This window comes from Epinephelus lanceolatus, chromosome 5 (assembly GCF_041903045.1).
Source record: "Epinephelus lanceolatus isolate andai-2023 chromosome 5, ASM4190304v1, whole genome shotgun sequence".
Classification (NCBI taxonomy): Eukaryota; Metazoa; Chordata; class Actinopteri; order Perciformes; family Serranidae; genus Epinephelus; species Epinephelus lanceolatus.
In genome coordinates, this window is record NC_135738.1 from 24,262,017 (window position 1) to 24,288,869 (window position 26,853).

The 26,853-nt window shown below is 42.3% G+C and overlaps 2 protein-coding genes across 3 annotated transcripts in view; one reads left to right on the top strand and one right to left on the bottom strand.

The window, feature by feature from the left end:
• ptprq (protein tyrosine phosphatase receptor type Q) overlaps positions 1 to 8,819 on the top strand; it is a 57,931-nt gene extending 49,112 nt beyond the window's left edge. The window contains exons 52-59 of the mRNA XM_078167913.1: positions 1,575 to 1,665; positions 1,818 to 1,894; positions 2,189 to 2,323; positions 2,513 to 2,638; positions 4,123 to 4,268; positions 4,373 to 4,508; positions 8,118 to 8,241; positions 8,334 to 8,819. Coding sequence (XP_078024039.1) covers positions 1,575 to 1,665; positions 1,818 to 1,894; positions 2,189 to 2,323; positions 2,513 to 2,638; positions 4,123 to 4,268; positions 4,373 to 4,508; positions 8,118 to 8,241; positions 8,334 to 8,371 — 873 coding nt within the window. The 3' untranslated portion in view covers positions 8,372 to 8,819. The remainder of the gene's footprint in view (positions 1 to 1,574; positions 1,666 to 1,817; positions 1,895 to 2,188; positions 2,324 to 2,512; positions 2,639 to 4,122; positions 4,269 to 4,372; positions 4,509 to 8,117; positions 8,242 to 8,333) is intronic.
• A 2,821-nt stretch (positions 8,820 to 11,640) lies between these two features.
• iqsec3b (IQ motif and Sec7 domain ArfGEF 3b) overlaps positions 11,641 to 26,853 on the bottom strand; it is a 37,622-nt gene continuing 22,409 nt past the window's right edge. Inside the window, exons 8-15 of one of the 2 annotated variants that reach the window (XM_033634840.2) lie at positions 21,161 to 21,327; positions 18,769 to 18,908; positions 18,471 to 18,602; positions 18,249 to 18,348; positions 14,970 to 15,128; positions 14,771 to 14,863; positions 13,240 to 13,286; positions 11,641 to 12,226 (exon numbers count right to left, since the gene is read on the bottom strand). In XM_033634840.2, coding sequence (XP_033490731.2) covers positions 12,191 to 12,226; positions 13,240 to 13,286; positions 14,771 to 14,863; positions 14,970 to 15,128; positions 18,249 to 18,348; positions 18,471 to 18,602; positions 18,769 to 18,908; positions 21,161 to 21,327 — 874 coding nt within the window. In that variant the 3' untranslated portion in view covers positions 11,641 to 12,190. Of the gene's footprint in view, positions 12,244 to 13,239; positions 13,287 to 14,770; positions 14,864 to 14,969; positions 15,129 to 18,248; positions 18,349 to 18,470; positions 18,603 to 18,768; positions 18,909 to 21,160; positions 21,328 to 26,853 lie in introns of both variants that reach the window. The other variant, XM_033634839.2, reaches the window with a different exon arrangement.

The following is a 26,853-nucleotide window of genomic DNA, read 5'->3' on the forward strand; positions in this document are numbered from 1 at the left end:
TTTGTGTCAAGGACCCCTCAATGTATACACACAAGATCAGAGACCCCCATTAGATAAGATTTTGCTTTAGGGACCTTCATCTGAAAAGATGTTGGTTGTTAGAGATGACTGTGACCTCCAGTATACACTGAGGCTGTTTGCAGCCGAGTGTGAAGCGGTCGGGATGAGAGTCAGCACCTCCAAATCAGAGGCCATAGTTCTCTGCCGGAAACCGATGGATTGCCCCCTCCGGGTTGTGAGAAAGTTACTGCCTCAAGCAGGGGAGTTCAAGTATCTCAGGGTCTTGTTCGTGAGGGTATAACAGAGCACTAGATGGTTCGGCAGTTCGGTGTGGCGTCTGCAGTGATGCGGGCGCTGTGCCGGACCATTGTGATGAAGGGGGAGCTGAGCCAGAAGGCGAAGCTTTTAATTTACTGGTCCATCTACATCCCAACCCTCGCCTATGGTCATGTGCTCTGGGTAGTGACTGAAAGAATGAGATTGCGGATACAAGTAGCCAAAATGAGTTTCTTCCGTGGGGTGGCTGGGCTCAGCCTTAGAGATAGGGTAAGGAGCTCGGACATCTAGAGGGAGCTTGGAGTAGAGTTGCTGCTTCTTTGCTTCGAAAGGGGGCAGGTGAGATAGTTCAGGCATCTTATCAGGATGCCTCCTGTAAGCCTCCTGTTAGAGGTGTTCTGGGCACGTCCTACTGGTAGGAGGCCCTGGGGTAGACCTAGAATGCACTGGAGGTATTACATATCTCGTATGGCCTGGGAACGCCTTGGGGTCCCCCAGGAGGAGCTGGAAAACGTTGCTGGAGAGAGGGAAATCTGGGGTGCTTTGCTTGGCCTGCTGCCCTGCAACCTGGTCCCAGATAAGTGGATGGATGGATGGATGGATGGACGGACTGCTTAAGATAATCCACAGACCTTGTTGTGAGCAGTTTCATGTTGGAACTACTCTCTCTCTACCGAACTACACCCGCCAACTGTATCACTGCACACAGGGACACATGCATCTACTGCTAGTTCACCTCGCACCACTGAGCTAGCTAATGGTAAAGCTCAGCTAAGGAGGATGTCATTAATGTTTACATCTTGCGTAGTCACTAGCACGAGCCTCTTGTCCATGAGTAGATGCACACTTCCTTCTGGGCAGTGATACGGTTGTTGGGTGTAGTTCTGTAGAAAGAAAATCGTTCCACATGAAACTGCTCACAACAAGGTCTGTGGATTATCTTGAGTAACATGACTGAGGTCATGATTTCTGGAAAGAGACCTTGCGGTTGACGATTTCAAATTTATGTTTTGGGACTTTGAGCACCACAAGCCAAGTGCCATTTGGTTCCATTATATTCAAGAGAAAGCAGACATTTTTACGGCTGATATCTCTGACACTCAACAACTCGCACGAAAACAATCTAGATAATAAATAGCACCACAGGTAAGAGCAAAACTACATATTTTCAATCTAGGGGTGAACTGTCCCTTTAAGTCCAAAATTTGACTTACATCTGTTCTAAAAATAGAGACCCTGAACTTTAACCTCATGTAGCCTATGTATGTTTTGAGAATACTGATGTGTCACCACCCCAGGAGCTTCCAAAACTGCTCCAGGACCTGGCCACCACAGATGCTGACCTGCCCTGGAACAAATCCAAAAACCGCTTCCCCAACATCAAACCTTGTAAGTGGTCAGACTGATTATTAGCTTTCCAGAGCTATAATACTACAGTATAGCAAAATTATGTGTGCTAGCTCTAACACTGATTTCACTACTTCTTACAAAGCTGCATTTTACATGTTTCTACCCCTCTCTTCTCACTTCACTGTGTCTAGACAATAACAACCGGGTGAAACTGCTGTCAGAACCTGGCACTGCAGGCTCCGACTACATCAATGCCAGCTTTGTCTCAGTGAGTACAAGCTATCAGCTGCTAAAAGCCCAGTGGTTAACCTGGAGGGTCGCTTCCACTTTCATAATCAGGTTATGAAAGTAGTTACGCAGGCATGAGACACATTGGTTGCAATTAGAGGAGATATTCCCGGTCCCATTCTGATCCTGGACAATAGATCGATAACAACCTGTTCAAGTATATTCATTTGTGAGTGAATAATGTTAATTTTATGATTTAAGTAGGTCTGTGTGTTGCTGCAGTGATTTTTGAGCTGGTAAATGTAAACCTCTGTCTCTCTGCTCTGTTCTCTAGGGCTATCTTTGTCCCAATGAGTTCATCGCCACCCAGGGTCCTCTGCCTGGCACAGTGGCTGACTTTTGGAGGATGATCTGGGAAACGGGAACCCGCACCATCGCCATGCTCACGCAATGTTACGAGAAAGGCAGAGTGCGTCATGAGAGATTTGCCACTGTTATGAAATAGCATTCAGAGGACAGGCGGGGCTTCGTTTGGGCTCCTTGACAGCCCTGTCACCAGGAGTGTTGTATCTGCTGCGAAGATCTGATGTGTGTGTGTGTGTGTGTGTGGGTCTGTGTCTGTCTGTGTGTGCGTGCGTGTGTTTGTTTGACATTTCAGATTCGGTGTCACAAGTACTGGCCAGAGGACAACAAGCCAATGTCAGTGTTTAGTGACATTCTCATCTCAAAAGTGTCAGAGGAAGTCCTTCCTGATTGGACTATCAGAACCCTAAAAGTAGAAAAGGTAACTAAGCTAACAGCTCCTCACACGCACACACACAAACACACACAGTTGTGTTTCTATCACATTAGTGGACATTGCACTGACTTACATTCATTTCCTGGTGACTTATCCTTGTCCTCACACTAACCTTGAACCAAGTCTCCATCCTAAGATTCAGTGATTTTTGTCAAAAGGACTGGAGTTTGTCCCCAATAGGAAGACGAGTCCCCACAATGCTACTGTGTTAACAGACTTATGTCCCTACAAGAAAGTAGGATGCTTTATTTCTTTGTAAAACTACACAAGGCAAATTCACACAAGGCAGTTGAAATGTAGCTTTTACCAAATCCATTTTATACACATGCATTTTCAGAGCGGTAGCGCAGGGTCTTGCTCAAGGATGCTTCAGCTGTGCCCAGCAGGCAATCTGGCATTTCTCCAGCTGGTAGTCCACACTAATGTCTGTACAGGGACTTGAACAGGCGGCACTCTGGTCCCACACAACATGAGTAAAACTGTAAAACGTTCACAATATCTGTACTCAGACTGAGTTAAAACCCGGGGTTGATTTGAAGTTGCAATATTTATCATTTATTAGAAAACTATTTATGGAACAGAAAGACAAATGTGACCTTAAGATAATTTTCGATCACAGGAGTAACAGAACTGTTTAAGAGTACAGATATTGATGCATTTTATTCAGATGATACTTGTACTCGTGACATGTACGCTATCTGTACTTGTTTCATCCCAGTGCCCGGTTCAACCCTACTAATTTGCCACATTTCCATCTAACAGAACTAAATCAAATTAAATATATGAGTAAATGCAGGTGCCCTTTGTCGTGTAAGTAATGCGCTAACACAGTGATTCCCAACTGGTGGGTCACGGTCCAAAAGTGGGTCGCGGGTCCATTCTGAATGGTCCGCAAGTGACTCGTGAACGTGTCAACTTTGTAAAAAAATACACTTTATATTGAAGTGAATTTCTGGTACAGAGCTTTTAATTTGAAGTGCTGTGGAGTGAGCAACTTAAGGACAGCTACTTGACAGACAGAAAACTAGCTCAACAACATGGCCAAAGGCAACTTAAACCAATGACTTTGGATAAATATGGAGCCCACTGTGCTAACAGATGTTCTACAGGCAAAACACTTAAGGGAACAGTTCAGCATTTTTGGAAATTCACTTATACGCTCTCATATTGACAGATGAGAAGATTGACTCCACTCTTCTGCGTGTTTGTCAAGTATGAAGTTGTTTACAGTCTTTATGCTAAGCTAAGCTAACAGTCTTCTGGCTCCTGCTTCATATTTGAGTGTTGTTGATCTTCTCATCTAACTCATCGCAAGCAAATTTCCCAAAATGTTGATCTAATAACTGTTGCGTGGTGAGTTAATTTGATCCACATCTGGCAAATGTTAAACATATTGCTGAGCACATTTCATCTGTATTTATATTTATTTAGCTTGTTGTCTTTTTTCTCGTTTAAATCCCTTTGTGCAGCACGGGCACTATATTCTGGTTCGCCACTTCAACTACACATCGTGGCCCGAGCACGGAGTCCCAGAGTCCTGCAGCACTCTCATCAAGTTTGTCAAAGCTGTCCGAGCTCACAGGCACGACAACACCACTATAGTGGTCCACTGCAGGTACTGTGGCACGTCAAGGTCTTTAAAAGTAAAGTGCATTAAATGCATTGTTCTATTTGTGGTGACTGAATGGGGCTTCGTCAACATCTGTCATTGTTCCTCAGTGCTGGTGTGGGCAGAACAGGTGTGTTCATCGCTCTCGACCACCTCATTCAGCACGTCAGAGATCACGACTTTGTGGATATTTATGGCCTGGTGGCTGAACTCCGCAGCGAGAGGATGTGCATGGTACAGAACCTGGTGAGTTCACATGAAGTACAATAGTGTATTTCATCCCTGTGGTTAAATTTCCCAGCCCGTAGAGAATAAACAAAAGACAAAAAAGAGGGGTATTGTACAGTATGTTGTCTTAAGTTGTTCCAGTACACTTAAGAATCATCAAAGACTCACAAATGGCGGTGTAGTTGTCCTACTTTTTAACTTCATGTCCTGCTGAGATCCCGTCCCCACGAGGAAACATTTGGTAAATTCTTGTTTTGACAAAGGGAACGATCTGGCAGTGGATTAAAGGCATATGCTGAGCAGGATTCCCCCTCTTGAAACAGCATGAACCTATCCTAAAATTACCCCAGTCATTACTTACGGAGCAGTGGTGTGTGTCTCAGTGTCTGCAGGGAGCCTCTGCTTAGTGCCTGAGCTTCTCCCCAGTATTATGGTTTTATTATTTCTAGATGCTCTGTACGATTCTTTTGGCAGTGAAATATGAGCCTGCAGTGTCTGCAGCTACAAGAGCTGCTTGATTCTTTGAGACGGTACTGTTCAGTGCGCCAGATAGCTGGCTATTAGTGTGGTAGTCCACTTTTATCCAAAATAGAGCCTCAGCTTTAAGAGGCTATCATTTAGATCAGTTATTTTATAAACTCACAGATGTCATTGCTCAGATATTGGAGCACGTTGCAGAAGGTTTTTAACCAGCCCACATTTTAATGCTATTTGCTAGAATACTTCTGAGTGGTAAAAAAGCTAATGTTAAATTTATTATATTAGAGGTTATTCATATATCCAGTTGCCTAATGTAATTTTCATAATTGCGCTCCTACTGACAGCGAATGCCAATTATGACGAGCATTTTAGGTATGTTCACTTGTGTTTTAACTATTTCCCAGATAATTGAATTGAATTAGAGATATATTAAAATCTATCCAGTTCTCTGACTGCTCCTGTTGCTTGTCATATGAATGTAAAAGTTGTGTCTCACCATCTTCAGAACACAGAAAATAAACAGATATGGATCAATCAATACTGGATAAAACTATGAAGACGCAGATTGTACAAACACATATGTTTGGTTTCAATTCAGTTTAGAAGGTGCAATATGTCACAGCATAGGTGGTTTTTATTGGACTTTGATAGTTTGTAACCCACAGAAACATGTAAAGTCATTGCCTCAAAAATACAAAATGATTTGCAAATACGCAGATCTTAGTCTGTAACTATGTTTTTTAATCTTACCTAAAAATGTAATAGGTTTTACAAATGTAAATACATGGTCGTTTCACCACAACAAATACATGTAAAATCATATTTAGGCATTTGTAGATCCATTGGTTCATGTGAAGCAGGTTTTGCATTATTTGGACCTGCACTTGTATAGCGCCTTTCTCACCACTCAAAGTGCTTTTGACACTATGAGTCACATTCACCCATTCACACACACATTCACACTCTGGTGGCCGAGGCTACTGTACAAGGTGCCATCTCGAACCGTTGATCTTCCGATTAGTGGACGAGCCACAGCTGTGGCTAAATGTGGATCACTTCTTGCACCTTATCCTCATACAACAATACGCACCTAACGTAGAGTCACATGAGTTAGGTTTAGGAACAGAAACATGTGATGACGTACCTTAAAATAAAATTCACTGGGTTTTACATGGTCCTGAACACCGACTCCCATCAGCTCACTGGTCACTTGTTCCGAGTCTTCCCGATTATGTGGGCTATACACGAATTACTGCCTCATGATTACATGGGGCTTATATGAATTGTGGTGCATTGCTTTTCGTAGGTATACTAACAAACAGTGCAGGAGAACATCCTGCTATTAAAGTCCAATAAAAACTTCCATGGTACTAGTAAAATAATATGATGTTAGGTCAAGGGGATTTATTTTAGTCTTATGGCTAAACCAGCTACAAACAGGGTATACATATAATAAATACCTTGGTTGCCAACATGAGAAAGATTGCAGATCTAATGCAGAACTAACTTTCCACCATAGCTGTACTCATTCCCCAAAGTGTCACACACTTGACTGCGTGGTTGGGCCAGTTCAATTGGATCTGCTCAGGTCCTCCTCTAAACAGCCGTGCACTGAGCTCAGTTGGTTTCAGTTCGTTAAGGTTAACAAATAGACTCAGGTAGAAACCAAAGAGAAATCCCTCAGGGATGAAGGTTATCACTGACTGTCCATCACCGTCCCAATGAAAGAGTTGCTCTGTGCATATATCTGAAGCCACTCTTAAGCTGCGCTATCTCTGCAGTCAGCCAGAGAGGCACACTAATGAGCATGCTCTATGGGCCAGAAAAGCCTGAGGAAGCCTGAAAACACTGTTTCAGCATATTTGCCCTTGAGCAACTTTTATTTGAATGAATGGGAAGCTGTCTTAAAACGTGGTATCCAGATTTCTTACTGTCATACATCTATGGACGTGGCAGCTGCTGCACTAAAGGCTAAATTCTGTGTTTTTCAACCTAGACTCTATGTTTTTATGTCTAAGTGATGAAGTGGAACAAGTTTTTGAATTTGGTTTAGTATTGAGCGAGACCACTGCGGACAGCAGTGACCAAACAGGCTGTGGGCATGTTCACACTGTCAATTTACATCCACTGAAAGTGCTTGTTTTTGCCATGGCAAGGCTCAGATTATTTTAAGTGTCTGACAACACTGTGGAAATGATCTTAACACAGGTAGACCTTTTGTTAAAGCGAAAGACTCCATTAAATGAAGAGTAGCTTTACCATCCGATAACTCTCTTCACACACCAGTGGACAGAAACCAAATAAAACTCACAACAACTTTCTTGGTTCAACTTTCTCCTGTTCCAGCATTGAAATAAATACTTAATTCACCCAGTTAGACTTGAAAATATGCTGGCTCTACACACTCTAAAGTTACTGTTTATTTGGAGTCTGGTGGCTTTGGAAATGGCAATTTTAGGGCTGTTTCTGGTCGAACGAAAAGCATCTTATGCTGTAACAAAGAGGTCTATTACTGTAGGGATCCTTTCCATAATGTTGCCAGACACTTAAAATAATAATAAAGCCTGACAATGACAGAACTTTTACTGGTGCAAACATGCCCTGAGTGGTAACACTGCAGCCTGTTTTGCCGCTGCAGGCTGCAACGCTCTTGCCCAGTACTGGACCATGGTTGTTCTCATTAGTCACAAAAAAAAATTGGGAAAACAAGCGGTCCAAGATGGAAAATACCAAACTTATCCTTTAGGAGACAAAATCATTCCCAGTGTCACTGTTTAGTCTGGGTTTGAGTCTTCAAATGTGTTCTGTTGTCTGTCTTCTGTTTAAACAAGTTGGAAATAAATCTGCAAATCAGCTCACAGATTGGTTTGTGTCCTAAAAGAGAGAATCAAGTGACATAATCTTGATTCGCATTTAAGCCATCTGCAATCCAAACTTCATCTGCTTTGGAATTTTGTGTTTTTTTTTTCCCTTTATCAGACAGGAGACAGTAGAAAGCTAACAGGTCTCCCGCTGGATTTAAATCAGGGTTGTTGTAATTAAATGATCGGCATCAGCCACCAGGACACCCTGACTTAATGCTACACCATATAAATTAATACGGACATCTGCTCAGTATCTGTCAATGTGTGTGTGTGTGTGTGTCAGGCCCAGTACATCTTCCTGCACCAAAGTACGCTGGAACTTCTAAACAATAAAGGCAACAGCCAATCCATCTGGTTTGTCAGCTATTCTGCTCTGGAGAAGATGGACTCCCTGGACGCCATGGAAGGTAAACAGCAACACACCTATACGCAGTCAAATACACACACACACACTCCCCACAGCATGGTGCTCACTCCACACATTTGTACTGGTCCTCAGGTGATGTTGAGCTGGAATGGGAAGAGACCACTATGTAAAGACTAACTGAGGGACACCTTTGCCCCAGGGGTGAGTGACGCTTGTATGTTTCGAGGTCATTGGGACGTGACCTCTGCACAGACTCTGGACTGGACCAGTTAGAGGGAGGAGGAGGAGAAACAGGAAGCAGACAGCACAGTTTAAACTGAACGATCTGTCAGTCGACTAAGACTTTGTTGCTCCACTTCAACTCACTTCTCGGCGCAGTCCTCCCTTTAATGAACCTCTTGTCCAGTTGCTTTTAAAGAGAGCGAGAGAAGCAAAAGGGAGACAAAGAATGTCAGAATTGGCGGGGAGAACAGAGCGAAGCGGTGAGGTGACTGTGAGAGCTCTATCACGCCTGTAAGCCTACAGGTACTTTGCACAAATTGATTTCACTGCGTATTGTAATTATTGTATTATGTTGATATCATCTATGTTTTTGTAAGATAATTTATTCAGCCAAAATGGTGTTTTTTTTTCAATCTCTTTGTAATTCTGACTTTGTCAAAGTGTTTGGCATCATTTCTGTTTTGTTTATCCTTTCTCAAGAGTGATTTGCAAAAATAAAAGCATCTTGTATTTTTTCCAGCTGTGACATTTAGCACTAAAACACTTGAGAACTTCCCCGTGAGACTCTCTGGCATCAAACAGAGCTGTGTCAGTGTAAAATGAAATTACAAGTTACCAACTTGCTTGTCTTATTGCTCAGAGGACAGACTCGGCACCCATGGAAAATTAGCTACTTTAAATCGGACGCAGTCTCACTATAACACGCAACTTGACATTCCACAAGTACAAGTCAGATTCAATATTGCTTTCTCATCCATTAATGAATGAGTTCAGACCCGCTGTGCTGGAGACTGATTTCCCATAAGCTCCTTCATTCCACCGTCCTCCCCTGCACACCTGGAGCACATTCATTCATTAGAGAGGCCAGGAGTGCTGCAGACGCAGACACCGAGGAGACGATTGCGGCGTCGACGCACGCAGAGGACAGACAGTCGGAGGCCGAGAGTAAAAACTACTTTATTCTTTCATTCTCTTCGAACAGAAAAAATTAGAAATATTCCATTAGTAAACATGTTGATCTTTAAGAAATCTCCCTTTTAGAAATATTGTGAGGGTGCAAAGATTAATGACAGTGCTCCACAGTGAGGATGCAGATTGGTGCGTCTCCATGACAACCACAGAGAGGGGGTCGGGCAGAAGGGAGGGAGGAAGTAGAGAGAGGGGAGAAAATGACATCAATCAACCCAACATGCCCTGACAATAATGATACAAACATAGAATCAAACTCCCCCCCGCCCCGTGTACTGTAAATGAAAAAAACAAAAAACAATAAAAACAAAACGATATCATGCTGTATAATACAAGTCAGTCAGAGTTTACAGTAAACAAAGTGGGGTTTGCTGACTTGAGAAATCAAGCAGTTTCTAAGGTGAATGTAAGCTGGATGTGCTGTTGCTTTGGCAGCTGTGTGCATGTTTGTGTACGTCAGTGTGTGGTTGTGTATGCGCCTGTGTATGTTTGTGTTTATATGTTGTCTGTGTGTGTGTGTGTGTGTGTGTGTGCGCGCGCATGCGTGCATGACCTGTGATTTACTGCACATATTCACCAATACAGCATAGCCCTTTACACACCCTTAACAGGTGACACAGCCATCTCTTAATAATCCTATAATAATATGACACGATATAATTTCATGATGAATGTAGATCTGTATTAATATCAGTGTGTGTTACCATGGTAACTGGAGTGTATTCTATAAAAGCTGCCTGTTTCCTGTCTCTCTTAGCAGTAGGATTTAGGACACCCCCTGATATTAAATGTGAATAATAATAATAATAATAGCTATAATAACTATAATATTCCTTTTTTTTTAAACTAGATTCTTCTCTGTACAAATACATACGTAGATACACACACTGGGCAAAGCAATCACTTTTTCAGAATAAATCTATATTATCTATTTACAATATATCCAATATATTCTGTGGTGCAAAAGGTACAAGACGTGTTCGGTGTGTCTCAGTTGGATGATTTGCTGTACAAACTGGCTCAAGCTCGAACCATCGACACTGGACAAACAACCTGACGATGAAGTCAATAATTATTCCATGGACATCTTCAGTTTTCCCCCTGATTAACATTCAGTATAGGAATGCATCTCTGCTTATATAACATTTTTCAGTGTGCAAGGAAAAATATAATTCGTGAGAAGGGAGTGATGTTTTCTGTGAGGTGACCTTGGTCTACCCTGTGTGGAGCAATTTATATTCATTTTTTAAATCTAAAGCTACAAGTTTCCCGGGCACAGATATTGCCTAGATCCAAAGGTAACAACAATATTCACACTAGGTAACCCATTAGGAGTAAATGTACAGGAGGATAAAGGCTTCATGTGGCTGCTTTAGCCTTGTTTTGGATCGATTACCAGCCCTACTCCCTGCTGCCCATGAGTAAGCAGACTGAACACACAGCACACAAGCCATTTGTCTCAGTCCGACTCAGATATTACATGTTGCAGTGCAGCGAATCCTTTCCTGAGCTCTGCGAGAGCAAAACGCCACAGAATCAGGGCAGTCACACGCTACTGTGAAGATGTCTGCTCACACAAGTTTAGCAAAACACACAACGAAGAAGCACAGGAAAATATGATTGTCGTCAGAATGTGGTTTAAGGTTAATTAAGTGAGTAACAGCATCCTTGCTTACTGTGCTACACTGCACATGACAGGGTAGAGATGCTCGAGCCTTTTACCTTACCTTATTATCTGTTCCCTAGAAAATGAATGAAACAAATAAGCTGGTGCTCTTGTTTCTTCACATTATGCAGAAAATAAGATTGCAGTGAGGAGAAGCTAGATTAGCTCTGCTGAAATGATTCCTCAGTGAGTGCGGTGTATCTAATACTGAAAACCCGGACTGAACAAAGAGGTGCGAACTTAACATCGATGTCCTGAAAGAGAACAAAACAAAAGAAGAGTTTTGTCCTTCATATTTAAAGCGATCATTTATCCTTTTAGGGCTGCCAGAGATTGCTTTTCTGACGTCGCCCCTCAGTTTCACAGTTATAGCTCACAGACACATTTGTTGGACAGGTGACATTTAAAAATGCAAAGTCACAAGATCTCTTAAAGAGTGTGAAATCTAGACAGACAACACCATCAGCTACCGGGTGAATTGTTGGAGACAAAAGAAAGAGGAAAAGTTGTCTTTCGGAAATGGCATCAAAAAACCACGTTCAAAAACAACACCACTCAGTCAAGACTATGAATAGACTCCTGTTGGTTTCCTTTTCCTTCGTCGCTTTATTCGTCTCGTACAGTATATTCCTCACTTCTCTTTTTTAGCAATGCTTTAATCTTACCATTCAAAGTGAGTCGACGAGTGCTCCAGCATGTGTGTGTCGCTGTGTGTGAGTGTGAGGCTCATGTCGGGCCCCGAGGGTTCGTAGAGTAGCCAATGACTCAGACGATGCTGCGGGAGCCACTGGAGTTGCGCCTGCGGGTGAGAGGCATGGTGTGGTGGAGGGGCATGGGTGAGTCAGGGGGACAGAACTGGTGGGGGTGGTTGTAAGGTGGAGGGGGAGGCGGCAGAGGAGGCTGAGGGCCATCCCCCTCTCTGACGCGCACAGGAGTGGACATGGCCGACTGGATAAGCTGATGCGTGGCCGGGCCTTGGCTGAGGAATGCCTCCATCCGCCCACGCCCGCTCTGGTCCACGACGATCACCTTGACGATCTGCTGGCATTGGATGAGTGTTTCCGGGCGAAGCTCTCCGGCTTGAACGGGGCTGAGCAGGGCGGGCGGCGCAGCCAGGGCCAGAGGCGTGGACTCAATGCTGGGCTGGCTCAGTTGATAGGTCTGCAGCCTGTTGTGAATTGACACCTAGTTTAGGAACAGTCAGAGAACGCATGAGGAGTTACCAGCCTGAACGCAGCCTCTACGCAGCCCTCTGGTGTGTTACGCACATGGGCATGCAGGCATGCAGGTAAGTAGTATGCAGAGCGAGCGCATGCAAAGTACACACTCTCCCTCTTTTTCTCTCAATCATGTTTTTACATGATTTACATGTTCACTCGGTCATGTTTTTACACACACCAGCCCAGAAATAGGAAAGGCTAGCAGGATAAGAAGAGATTCTGGTCAAAGATCATGGCGGGAACGTTTTGGATTTGATGTGTGTGTGTGTGTGCGAACATGGTCAATGAGTGGCGGAATGAGAAGCTACAAGTTAAAGGGAGTGTCAGGGGAGGAGAGAGGTGACACCGAGGGCGTGGTGTCTCCCTAACACACTTATTTACAAAGCTAAAGGACTGACTGAGAGGCAGGAGAGAGAGGAAAGAATGGGCAAAGGAATAAAACACAGAGAAAACTTGAAAAAGGGGGAAGACAGCCTCTATCACTATATGCTTAGTTAAAAGAAGGGCTGGTTTTACAGACATACACCCACACACACTCGACAGACAGTTAACAGTATCAAGCTTATCTGGCTTTGTAGATGGTATTCTAGGAGCCAGCCAGGCTTATGGTGGCTTGCAAAGGCTTATACAGTAAGGCTGGCAAGCAGCAGCTGATGAAAGAAGGGATGCTGTATCACGAGTAGAGTGGCTGCTGATGCGCTCATGAGGCACAGAAAGAGACTGTGTAGCATCGCTACAGCAGACTCATCTCAGCGGCCTTTGTATCTCTGGCTACATAGTGGGGATGTGCCTCAGGCAGAGCGCTTTTAAAGCAAAGCATAAAGCAAACTTTCTTTTCAGGATGAGGCGCAGTCCCTATCTAACCACACACACACACACACACTCACACACAAAACCACACCCACAGAGCCAGGAACGCAGGCACTTACCTGAGGAAGGCAAGAGTGGCTTTAACACTTACCTCTACTGTGTTGTTGTTGCCGGTTTTATCATACGCATCCTGTTGGCCTGTGGGCAGAAACAAGTCTGCTTGTAAGTCTACGGAGAGATTTAGGCTTCATGCACAGAATGTTAAAAACTGAGAATCACTTCTTCACACAGGGACTATCATGCGTCTAAAGGAATAGTTCAGCAATTTCAGAATAGACTTATTTGCTTTATTTCTGAGAGTGAGATGATAAGATTGAAGCCACTGTCATAGAGTTTTGGATGTGCTGAGCTTAAACTGGGCAAACACTGTACCATTTGAGCCCTTTTTGGAAATGTTTCATTCTAACTCCCACATTTCAAGTAAACACATAAAGCCAAAGCTCACGATTTATGTGCTCACAGTGTGCTGTCAGATCGTCAAGCTACAACCTGAGTGCTCACACTGTACGTGTAAAATAGTCAATAAAACACTCCACTGGCCTGTGCAGATTGCTCAAGTCTTAGACAATTGTCAATAAAGATTTGTTTAAAAAACCCAAAGCAGCGGGCAGGTAGAGGTTTGTTTGCTGGCGGAGGTACAGTTCGCAACAATGTGCGGCCATACGTCACAAAAAGAGCCTAAAACTCCATTACTGCAAAAATGGATCAGTCCGAGTTTTGATTCCCTGTCTCTCACACACACAGGCAAACATTTACAAGTTAGCAGCACCTACAAAATAGCAGGGTATAGGCTATGCTGTAAGATTGATTGAGAAAAAAAGGCATTGATCTTGGGTTATCGACTCATGGCTCTGCTTCAATTGTGCAAGAGCCTGACCCAAATTTCTGATATGTCAAAAATTCATCCTGAAGTCAAACTGCTGTTCGGGAGCAGCTGATTAGGCCATGATCGACCCTCCCTCCTCTTCGTACAGCACTCGGCTAACAAGGGCTGACAAAGCTGAAATTCAGTCAGACTCTTAAAAGTAATCGAGTCAGAAATCAGCTCGAATTGTGCAGTGTGTGCCCAGCTTTAGCTTCACATAAAGACTGGAGGCAGGGGAAACAGTTAGCCTGGAAGAGACATCTCTATAGCCAGCAATTTGTACCAGGTTTGTTTAAGAGAACAGTTTAACATCTTAGGAAGTATATTTGCTTTCTTGCTGAGAGTGAGATGAGAAGATCAGCACCTCTGTCATGTCTGTCTGGTAAAGATGTAGCTGAAGCTAGCAGCTTAGCTTAGCATAAAGGTTGGAAACAGAGGGAAACAGCTAAACTGCCTCTGTTGGGTTACATAATCGACGTACCAGCACCTCTAAAGCTCATTTAAGAAAAGCAGAAACTACCATTTGTTACTTGCTGAAACTAAGTGACCTTTTAATAATAAAAAGGTGAAAATTACAGCAACTTTATCATCATCCACTCCCTTTTTTTCCATTTTCTTATTTGGTATAGTGCGCCTTTTTCATGCACCCCTCTTCCATGAAGTTGTCCTATTTTCTGCATTGCCTTGAGTAATGTATGCATTCTTATGAGTAATATATGCTGTGTTATGTTTTATGCTGCACGAGCAAAACCAGCACCTGAGGGAGAGCCGTGTCCTGTGTGTGTGTCCACTTGCCCGCCATTGGTGTGTATGCCGTGTGGCTGGATGCCTTGTTGCCTCTCCAATTCCCCTGCAACACAGGAAAGAGAGATTGCAGCCAAGCATACGCAGTAAAATATGTGTTTGCCTGCATTTGCATAAGTCAGGGTGTGTGTGTGTGTGCTTCTTTTCCTTACACTGGATATGTATCTGCTCCATCTCATTGACCTCTGCAATAGCCTCTCGGAGCTCCTCGGCAAACTTCCTGAGCTCTTCTCCGCTCGGGGAGCAGAAACTCACCAGCTGCTTCTTTTCTGAGGTAAACGGGCTCAGCATGGTGATGCCATGGGCATAATCTGATGAGAAATCCCGAAAACGTGTCAAAGAGAAAAGGGAAGCGCTTTCACCATAACTTTGAGTCTAAAAAAAAAAAAAAAAAAGGATTCAGGATTTGAGGATTTTTCAAAAACACTTCAGTGGTGCATCCTTTACTTTAGCGTATACTTCACAAAATGTTGCTGCTAAGAATACTTGCAAAAACTCATGCTTTGAGGTTAATGACCAAAAGTGTTTCTGGCAGCAGTGGCTTCCTGAAGATTGCAACTAAGGGTTTGCAGAAATATCAAGATGCTCAAACATACTGAATATCAGTAGTTTTCTATGTTTCTTTTCAAACAATCTTTTTCCCACACTGGCACCGTGGCTCAGGGGGGACTGCCAATTATTCTGAAACCTCAGTAGTCTGAAAAATGTCTCACTGAATTGAAAGAAGACTCCAAGTGTATACTCATCAGGTCAACATGTTAAAAAGTTGAAACCCCACCTATATTTATACATACTGCACACCAACAGGCTGATAAGCCCTATGGAGGAAGGTGTGGTTAACCATCTAAGCCACTCAGGGTGGTAAGAAATTGACAATAATCAAACTGTGGCATGGACTGAGTGTGCAGGCATTACGTCTTTCCCTAATGTAGGCTGTTTTCTGATAGCCTTGCACCTATGTGACGTGCATAGAGTTATTTTCTCTCAACCCATTAGACCGAAAGCCCATTTGTCCGACAGCCCATCATCCTGAAAACAAATGCCCATTGCTCAGAAAATACACACTCTCCCAAACAGGAGCACATGACCAATCATTATGCAGAGTGAAGTTATCGTACCTGTCTAATTGGCTTGGACTGGTTGCCTTTGTTGGCTGGGTTGATTAGGTTTAGGTATGAGGAGTGAGATTGGTAAAAGTTAGAGTAAGAATATCGGGATAAGGAAAAAAGGATAGGAAAAAATATTGTCACGGGACTGACTGATTGCAGGCCAAGAGAGAGTGTGTGTTTTCGGAGTAATGGGCTTTGTTTTTGTGACAACAGTCTGTCAGACAAATGGGCTTTCAGTCCAATGGGACAGTTTTCAGACTAGAGAGGTTTTGGAATAATGGAATGGCACCCTTATTAACAAACGTGCTAACGTGCTAAACTAAGATCGTTAACAGAGTTAAAGTAACACCTGCTAACATCATCATGTTTGCATTGTCATTGTGGGCATGGTAGTTAACTGATGTTAGCATTTAGCTCAAACCACCACTGTGCCTGAATCATGAATATTAGATCTGGATACCAGAAACTCCTCAGATCAGTTCAGAGCTCGGTAAATTAGCTTTTAGTTTCTTCGCACCAAATAAATGGAACAAGTTACAAAAGGTATTTAAATTAGATAGGCATGTGTCATTAAATCATTTCAAGTGTGTGCTAGATGATATGGTTGTTTTACAGACTTGATTTTCTACATTTTACTGTTTTTATTGTTGTTTAATCTGTTTCCTGTTTTTATTTGTAGATTCTCTCCTCATGTGTCGTGTCTGCTTTTAGTTCCCGTCTCTGTGTGTTTTCCCACCTGTTTTCTGTCACACCTGTCTCATTAGTCCCTCCCTGTTCCCAGAGTCTTCCCTTCACACCTGTTCTGTATTAGTCTTGTCTGCTCCACCCTTGTTGTTAGCCAATCTCCATTTCTCTCCGTTTGCACATGTCCTCCTGCTCCAGCTGTGTCTCATTCCTGTGATAAGTTTTCTGTGTATATATACCTGTGTATTTCCCTTTGTCCTTTGTCAGTTTGTCTGTTGTTCGTCCTGAGTGCATTCTGTGGTCGTTCCTGCATTATTCTTGTTTTCATCCCTGTTTGTCTTTTTTCCCGGTTGGTTTTCAGTTTGGTTTTTGTTCTGTTTGGGTTGGACTTTGAGTTGCTTGCCTGTACTGGATGTTTTCAATCGGCTACATCAAAGCTCACTTTTTGTTAGAAACTCAGACTGTCTGTTGGTCTGCACTTGTGTCCTCCTCTGAACTGCTACGTGACATATTATTTCACTTTTTCATCTTTTTACTGTTTTTATTGCTGTCCATAACTTGTAACAGACATTGCTGCTACTTATTTGTTTTTGATGGACTTTGATTTTTTTAATCACTTTATCGCAATTACTGTGATATACTTGCATCCTTCTAGCCCACTGAATGTGAACTCAGGACATTGCTGTAAAAGAGGTTAATGCTCAGTCAGTTTTCCCTGAATAAACAATGGTTTGATTGATTAAGATCCAAAGATGGCGCCTAATGAGAGTTGCTCACCTAGCGCATACATCAAAAAAGTTTCTAGCTTCCAGGTTTACTTCCGCGGGATGTGGCCCACTCAATATGCGCATTTATTTCTCCCAGTGGCGCTGCCTACAAGTTCCCACCCGGCCCATAGACTTTGCATTGTAAAGACACAGGAAAGTTTTACAAATCTCCATGGATCACAAAGTCACAACAGGAAGAGTCATAACTGACCTTGTTTGCAGTCCAAGGTGTTCTCTCAACAGTTTTATAGACGTCTCTTTTATAATGGTGGTCTACAGGGAAAACGCTTTTGGGCTGGAGGGGATTTTTTCGCTGAAATACTGAGTGGCCACTGGCAAAAGTAAGAAGCAAGGCTGAGCGGTGTTTCTGGGGACCTGGCGTTAATGCAGCCTTACAGAGCTCACCTCTAATTGGTAATCTAAAACTTAGACTGGATGGGGAAGTAAAGAAAGGCATTCATGTTTATGCAGCTACCCTATGTATATATAAAGATGCAGTAACCTATACAAGGTTCTGTAAGCTTTATGATTTCTATATTACACTTTATTCTTTGAGCTGAAACGTAAGCGCCCCTTGTATATTTACTTACAATATTATTTTACTGTAGACAGTAGCTTCAAGAATGAATAAATAATCTTTATTTTAAAAGTAAGACTTTCCCTAATCTGTTCAAGAAGTAAACTTTCCTGAAATTATGAGTAGTTTTAATTTGTTTCACTGGTGACCACTTGGCAATTCATTCACAGTCTGGGTCCTGACCGAGACTTGACAGACAAATATGCTGTCGACGACAGTTAGCTCAGCAGTTTTCCAGCACCAGGGCAAAACTGTACAGAGAATAAACTGCTGCAGAGTAAAATAGTATCTCACATTCATTGCTGAAGAGGTGAAACTGCATTCCCAGAAGACCCATTGCTTTGCAGAAGGTGTATGAAGCCGAGCTTTTCTTCTTAGGACACAACTTCAGGATCTGCAGCAGAGACACGAAACACACAATGTGACTGGATTAAGATATGTTTGATTATATACAAACTGGTGGTCTCTGGTGCATAGTAGAGTATTGTGGTAAGTCCCTGGACAGAGGCGCCTCACCAGCAGCAGGTCATTGAAGAGGAAGACCTCTCTCTGCAGCTGGGACAGTTTCTGTTTATGAGGCTTGTTGGCGTCAGGCACCTCAAACAGACGACAGCAGCACACCAGACGTCTGTGGGGCACAGCGAGGATCTACGGAGGCGAGGTTAAAGAGATGGAGATGACAGATAGTACAGAGGGCAGACTGCAGCGAAATAATACATGACACTGGAGAGAGGAGACAGAACAAACAAGTACAGACAGCTCACTGAATTGAGAAATAAGGCAAAGGCTTGCACACACAGACAAATACACTCACAGTTTTCAGGCCCAGGATGGACTGCTCCACACGGCTCACATAGGTGACGTGGTCTTCGTTGGAACGGAGCTCTCTCTGTTGGATCCTTTCGTAAATGCCTGCGACCATCTCTCTGGGGATGTCTGCGCCATCATCCACACCTGAGGGAACAAGGGTCCAGAGAAAGTGGTCACAATCAAAGTATGGCGCACTCTATAGTTACAGGCAGTGAGTTCTGAATGTCCAATCAGTCAGTCAGACTATCAAGATTTAATCCATTCAATCTGATAACATTTCTAAAGAGGAGACACACAATTAAATAGTTTAATCACCATTCAAGTTAGCAGGGGCTAAACCGTAAATTTTCCATCTTGGCCAGTGGAAGTCTCCAGTGTGTTCGCTCTATGGACCCATTGATGTGGAAGGTTCGGATAGTTTTATACCTGGGAAGTCAAACTTTTTTAGTTTCATGTGCAACTGAGCAACTCCATTGAAATGAATGGATGTTTTATTATTTGCAATGGCTTCTAACTCAGCTTCACCCAGTGTTGGCAGTACGAGCGCAGTTAGCTCACCTCCTGACCCTCATGCTTAACGGTTGGGGGTTGCTTTAGGGATAATACATTACTGTTTAAATGACACTATACCAATGCTTTGTTTCTAAATACCTTCAGGCTAACTTGCCCATTTGCCCATTAAAAATTAGGATTTGGTTTCACAGCTTCACTGAAAGACGGAAACAGTCTAAATAGCATTGTTAAAATCTGCTATAAGATCACAGGAGTAACACAACGGGACTTGACTGGTTTTTGCAATCGACAAATCCTCCAATAAGCCATTACTAATTTAGTGCCCTCTGGACATGCTCTTGCAGGTGAAAATTCTCTGTTGTCGTCAGGGCATCGTTACGCTTTACCTGCTTGTAAAACTAACCGGTAACCACGATCTTTTATTCCCTCTGCAATTCCTCTTTTAAATTCGCTGTAAATAGTTTTTTATTGTTTTTTATCTCTTAATCAGTCTATTAACTTTTTATTATTTATACATTTATACAAACACATTGCCCCTGTTGGGATTAACAAAGTTGTCAGCATCTGAATCTGAATGATTAAAAAAATTATACTAAATTGGTCTTATGTAGTACATCTATTTATGATTCATCTATTTTGCATATTTCAATAGAAAATAGTGGTAATTTTCCAATAGCTTCCATGTTACATGACCCAGTGACTCCAAAACTGCCAAAGCTATTAAAACTAACATTTAATTAACATTTATTTTATGATTACTTTTATTTTTCACAGATGTTGGTTGTGAATCAAGTGATTCCATCGTGTGGATTTTCAAGAAGATTAGCAACAGCCACAGTGGAAGTCAGAGGGATCCAAACTATACACTTAATAATCATTGAATTTGAAACCGACTGTCTTGGTTCATATAATTTTTATTTGAGAGGTTATAGCCAAATTAGTTTTATTTCACTGTTGGTTTTGTGGCTGTAAATGAGAAAATGTGCTTTTATCCCAGTGTGTGTGCCGCCATTGTGTCCCTAGTAGCTGTGCCATTATCACTGTGGCGCAGCAAACAGACATCCTCGCTACCATCTGTCTCTGCTGTTCAGCTCAAGGAGAAACCTCTTCAGCTCGTAAATTAAAACTGAATTTTGCGATATTGTGTGAAAAAAGCTATTGAAATTTTGTTTTATGTGATTTTGTTCTCCCCGTAACTGAGGATACAAATAAAAGTCAAACTTCTTAACCTCTGCTTGCAGTAAATGCATGTATCTGCTCAATCGCCGGACGGAGACCTCGTTGAGAGCATCTGATGATGAGATTCCGCCGGAAACCTGAGCTCATATCGTTAAATCTAACGCTAAGTGAGCCTCAATTAAATGGGTCAACGCCACGGTCTCTGGAGCAGAGCTGTGAGTCAAGGATATCAGGAATCTCCTCCTGCACAGCTGATGGTTTTCTTGATGGTAGAGAGCGGAGGCAAGCACCCGCCGCCTATTTGAGTAATTTACTTCACTTCAAGAGGCTGTCACTCAAAAGACAGATAGCGAGGTTGGAGTGAGGTTGATAACAGAGTGCTTGTTGTAAAACTTTGACTTTCCTTGCCCTCTGCTTGCTTTTTCGTCTTCCTTATCACTCTGGCATATCTCTCCAGTGGATCTCATGATCGGCACTAAAAGGTCAAACATGCATGTGTGTGTGCACATGTGCTTACTATATATAACTGCTCATAAAACCACTTTCCATAAGTGTTGAAACACGTCTGCAGGTAATTATACCACCTCTATCCCCAGGGTCAGCTCACTCACACACCTTGACATGACACACATACAAAACACACAAACACATACAAAACTCTACTTCTCCCATACAAGCTCATACATGTATTTGGACACACTGACCTCTTAGGTTGCGTATGAAGTCATCGAGGCCCATTTTGCGCTGGGGTTTGATGTTAGGTGAGTACATGTCAGTGTTGAGGAGGACCACGGCGAAGGCCAGGATGAAGATGGTGTCCGGGTTGTGAAATTGCTGCACCACGTCAGGATTGCACATACAGTACCTCTGGCTGTGGAGGGAAAATAGGACAGTGTGACATCTCTCTGTCTATCACCTCTAGGTCTCAATATTGGTGTGGATTCTCGGCCATAATATCACCACCACTACTGACAAAAAAAAGAGATGTTCAAGGTAAAACAGAGCAAGAACCATCAACAGCACTGAAATTCCAATCATTCAAATATTTGAATAGCATTCATATCTTGAGGACTTTTACTGCTTTTATATGGATAAAAACATATGCACTAGCTGACACATTTTCTCTGGTGTTACAAACACAAAATAAGACTGCAAAAGTTACCACAAGTTTAGTGTGTGACACCAAAAAAAGCATAGCTAATACTTTTTAATGGTCGATTTATGGAACTACATCCATTTTCAAAATTAATTCATGTGATCTCTACGGTCTAAGACAGTCTAAAAATGTTGGTAAACACAAACTCTTTCAAATCTATAAACTAGAGTGCTAAAATTCAAATTCAAACAATACTGTGTACGGGGGCGTAAATATAGACAGTGCAGGCAGTGTGGTTGCACTGGGGCCCGTGGGGTGGAGGGGCCTGATTGCCACCTGGAAATACGCCCGTGTTTGAATTTGAATTTTATTAGCACACAAGATGTGATAAAAAACAAGCATGTAAAAATAAATATGGCAGGGATTGTGCAGGAGAGGTAAGAAAGCCAAAGGGGCTTTTGGTGAACACCTCCCCATCTAGAATTTAAAATCTTTAATAAAACAAGTAGTTATAATAATCATAGATGAAACAGACACAAACACATAACACATTAATTGTTTAAGAAGAGCTCATGTTGAATCAAAAATGGCAAACCCATTGTCATCATGGTTTTCTGTTTTTGTAAAATATTATCAGTCTATAAAAAAATCATATGCTTATTCTATATAAACTATTAAAAAAACTATAATTTAACTTTAAAAAAGACTATTTAGTAAAACTTATAATTTCCTGTCTTCTTTTGTAGTTTTTGTCATATACAACTAGGTAATAATGAATGCTAGGTGTTGATGTAGTCCGACATCAAGACTCTCTGTTTAATCATGTAATCATATTTTAAAAATGGTAATGTTTCACTTAAATGCATCCTGGACAAATCATATTGTTTGGATTTATTTACACATTGCACTGTGTATAAAAACATCTGTAACCAAATCATCACAACCAATTCTGTTATTAGTAAGACCTCTATTTAGTGCAAAATGACGTGTGATATATAGACAGACAGACGAACGGACGGACAGACAGACAGATAGATGGCAGCATATAAATATGTACACATGCACTAACGCACTCACATAAGCTTATCACATCATTTTCACAACCACATACACATTCATATCTGTATTTCTAAGATATATAATAATATATAATATGTGTGAGGAACTTCCCAGCAACACAAAAACAAATAAACTGAGTGAATATGTTCATAAACTGAGAACCAAGGCTCAAGAAACTGCAGGATTTTATAGCTGGGCTGACGTGAAATCACTCTCAGTTGCCAGTTTATTGAGAACACCTTGCAAAAACGAATCGAATCTCACAGTCCGACAATAAATCCTACCTTCTTATTATTATTATCTAATGTGCTGTTAAATTGGACTGCTTAATACTAAGAGGTGTTTCTAATATTTTGTCCACGCCATTTATAATCATGAGGGCATACTGAATAATAGAAACACCTCTTAATATCCCCGTATCTTCAGGCTCCCAGAACCAATGTACCAAAACTTAATGATGCACTCCCTGACTTTGTTATTGTGCCCAATCGCCCCCCTTAATCCCAAAATGTCCTCTCAGCTTTAACTATAAAAAAAAAAATCAGGGAGTACATCGTTAAGTACAAATTGTTAAAGTTATAAAAGGCAATACAGGGAATGACCTTTAAAAAGTTGCTTATTCCTGCAGTGAGATGGAGGCATGATATCCGATATCTCACCACACAAGCTGCAGCATTCCCTAATCTGACTGATTGACTCAGAGCCTGACTGACTGCAACTTCTGCTCGGATGTGAGGAGCAGTCACACCGCCATAAATGAGACTGACAGGAGACAGGAGACATTTGACTAAATTGCTCTGCCTTAGGTGAGGTAAGGCTGCCCAGTCTGCTTTGGAACCAGTGATGCTGCATTTGGATTTGCTTTGCTCCATCGCTGCCCACAGGCTTCACAAACTCTCACTTCCTCCCCTCCTTCTCCCCCCAACAGCTCCCTCCCTATCTTTCTTACTGTCACTTACACTTACACAGTGGGCCATTTCAGTGGTGGGAGGCTTTTATCTCTGCAGCCAGGCAGGATGCAGACATGGAGAGGGCTGCTGTGCTCCAGAGGACTATGTACTTGTCAGAGCATATGCAAGCGAGAGTCCACATCTGAGACCTGCGCAACCAGAAAGCCTTTTCCCAGACCCCACACAAGATCTGAGGCGAGAGTACACAGGGTATCAATCAGCCGCAGTTCAGCAGCAATGCCTTTGTTTGAGGGAGAATAGATCCTGCTTGGCACAAACACTGCTACGGATATAATATGCACATGCATAGACACAGAGAGGCACAAATGAGCCTTCTGATTTGCCATCTTGATGTAATTCTGCAGCAAAGTCTTCAAAGACTGAAAGCAAGGCGAGATCTACTGCATGTGTGAGCGTGTATGTAAGCTAATGGACATGTGCATGGATGTGAAAGCGCATATGCGAGCAAACAGTTGAGTGAATAAATAAAGCAAGTCACTGAGTGTGTGTGTGTGTGTGTTTGTGTTTGTGCTTCATTCACACATTTCCAAGCGTGGATCTCTGTCTTATGTAACCAGTTTATTTAAACACTAGCTCCCGATCTCTTATCTTCATATCTGCATATGAAAGTTGCATGCCAGCTGGCACAAATACCGCTTCGTATAAAAGAACTACTCATGGCAAGAGTACAACACGCTTCAAACAGATGACATAACAAGTGTTACGTAACAGACATGGCATCGGATGTCTGGCTGTCCCGATAAAAGCCCGCTCGTTTCTGACCTATACTCGCAGCTCCAGCTACAGAGTGTGGTCTCGGATCGCTGATGAATTTGTAATCTGCACCCAGGGGCTCAGCACGTATGATTGAGTGAGATGTGATTAACTGATGACCGCGGTGGGTGTTCTGATTGGCCCTCAAATCAGGAGCGGAGAGGGGAAGTGTCATGACTGCTCCTTTTCCTCTCCTCCCTCACCACTTCTTGCTCAGTGTAAAAACACATGGACAGATAGGGCTGGTGATGGTCTATATTTCCAATGAAATCCAATGAAAAACCAACAACTGATCCTCCTAACAAGCATTGCTTATGTATTCACAGCCTCCTATAGTTGTGAAAACACATCAACAAGCCACACGTTTGCGTTAAGGCGAGTGACATGTTCCTTTATTATGATGAACATTAGGATGGATCTGGAGTTTATTTTAAGACAATCCTACATAATCCCGCTGTAAACACTCACAAGAGCAGCAAATGTGTATTAATATTAATCAGTGGCTGAAAATAGTCCCCAACATATGTGCTATTTATTCCTGGTAGAGCAATGGTTGCTAAGAACGACAGTGCCCAGCTGCTTCATTGAATTAAATAAGAAATAAAATCTATGTGTTTGTGATCTGAGGGTTGGTCCACCACTGAAATCCAGGTTGAAATGTCTCAACAGCTACTTCATGTCCCCCTCAGGATGATTTGTAATAATGTTGGTGATACTCTGACTTTTTATCGAGTAGCCTAACATAATCAGATGAAAAAAAAAGTAAATTTGTCCACAACGGACTGTAGACTCTTAGGGCTCTGACACACCAAGCCGACAGTCGGCTATTGGTCAGTGTTGGTCAGTGTCTGTCGCCTTAGTCTGTGCGGTGTTACCTGCACCGTTGGCCCTCGTTGGCCCATGTCAACGATTTTTGTTAGGGTTTTTGCCAATTCAGGATGTCTAAGTGATGTCGGAGACAACAGAGCCCGTTGGTGGCTGAAATCACCCTAACTGGCAGTTTAGCTCAGTGCACAAACAGAGAAACGGAAGTGAGGAAAGTAAACAAACAGCAAAGTCAAGAGGGTGTGAGATCAAAACAAACTTGTTATATTAGGTAAGATGATGTTTTTTAGCCACTGAGCTTTTTAGCTAAAGGTTCGTAATTGTTTGTGTTATTGTTTGACAGCGCACAGTAACTGTGCTTTATTCTTTCAACGCTGGATTGTGTTGTTAATGTGCTAACCGGCTAACTAGCATCATGACGGTCTTCAGGTTTCCCTTTTTGCTTGACAAACACAGACAACCTCCATGTGCTGGTATGGAGAGTTATTTTCTCTCACGGAGGTGCAGAACGTATGTTCTGGTTGGCTGTCAGCCGTAGTCTTTGTGGTGTGTTCATGTGCAACTTTTTGGTCGAGACCCACGTGACATGAGGGGATGCAACTGTTAGCTCTCATCGCTAGTTTTTTTTATGTCGTTATGGTGTGAGTGGGCCTTCAGTCTTGTTAAACAGCCCAGTCATCAGAAGAAAATATTGACATTGTATGTTTCTGCAAACCATGAATATGTTAAATGTGCACATTTCATATGTGTCATATCAACATTTCTAAAGTGATGGTGGTGTGTGAGCTGTCATAATTAAAACAACCCAATTGTCTTTGGCACGCAATGCCTCTTGGGATAGGCTGGGCCACAAAGGATTCATCTGTTGCATCCTCCAAATTCTGGGAAAGAAGGCTGCATTTCTCGGCCATATTTGAAGGAGTCTTTGAAATGGGGCAGCCTTGGCCATGTCGCTGTGAAGCAATCGGTCTTCAGATTCAGCCTTCAAAGGCTGCAGCCCCTGAATTGAGACACAGCTTTTGTCATAAGGAGGTTGAGAGGAAGGTGGATGGCATGTCACCTAGGTGAGATGCCTGCCAGACCACTGTCAACAACCAACAAACAACAAAGCCGGTTGTGTTTTAGCGAGTCACTGCAATTCTTCAATTGATGTTTAGGGCTCCAATTATGGTGAGGATAATCCCACTCCTGACCTGGGTATTTTCAGCCAAAACATGTCCTGTTCCTTACTATAACATAAGTATTTTTTGTGCCTAAACCATACCACCTTGTGTCAACATAAAGTTTCAATATATCCACTACAGTGACATGCAGATCAAACATATCCATGTTTTGCAAAAATGCAAACTTTTTTTTTTTTTTTTTTTTGTGGTGATTAGGATGTGTTAAAGATTTAAGTCTTCAGTGGGAATCAATGGACTTAGGCCCGATTAACACAGACAGCTGGGAAGTACTGAGAAATGGGCTGTCATATTATTGGCTTTTTTTATTTATGGTATTTGTTCACAACAAATAAAAAAGAAGAAGAATGCCAACCTGAAATCTAAGTTATCAACTATAAGACCACAAAAAGACAAAACCAAAGTCTGCAGCTCAAACAAACAAAGACTCCACATCATGGAAGCAGAAACGCGTTGGCAGACAATTAACATGCAGTGCATTTACCGTGGTGATTTCACTCCCCCAACATTGA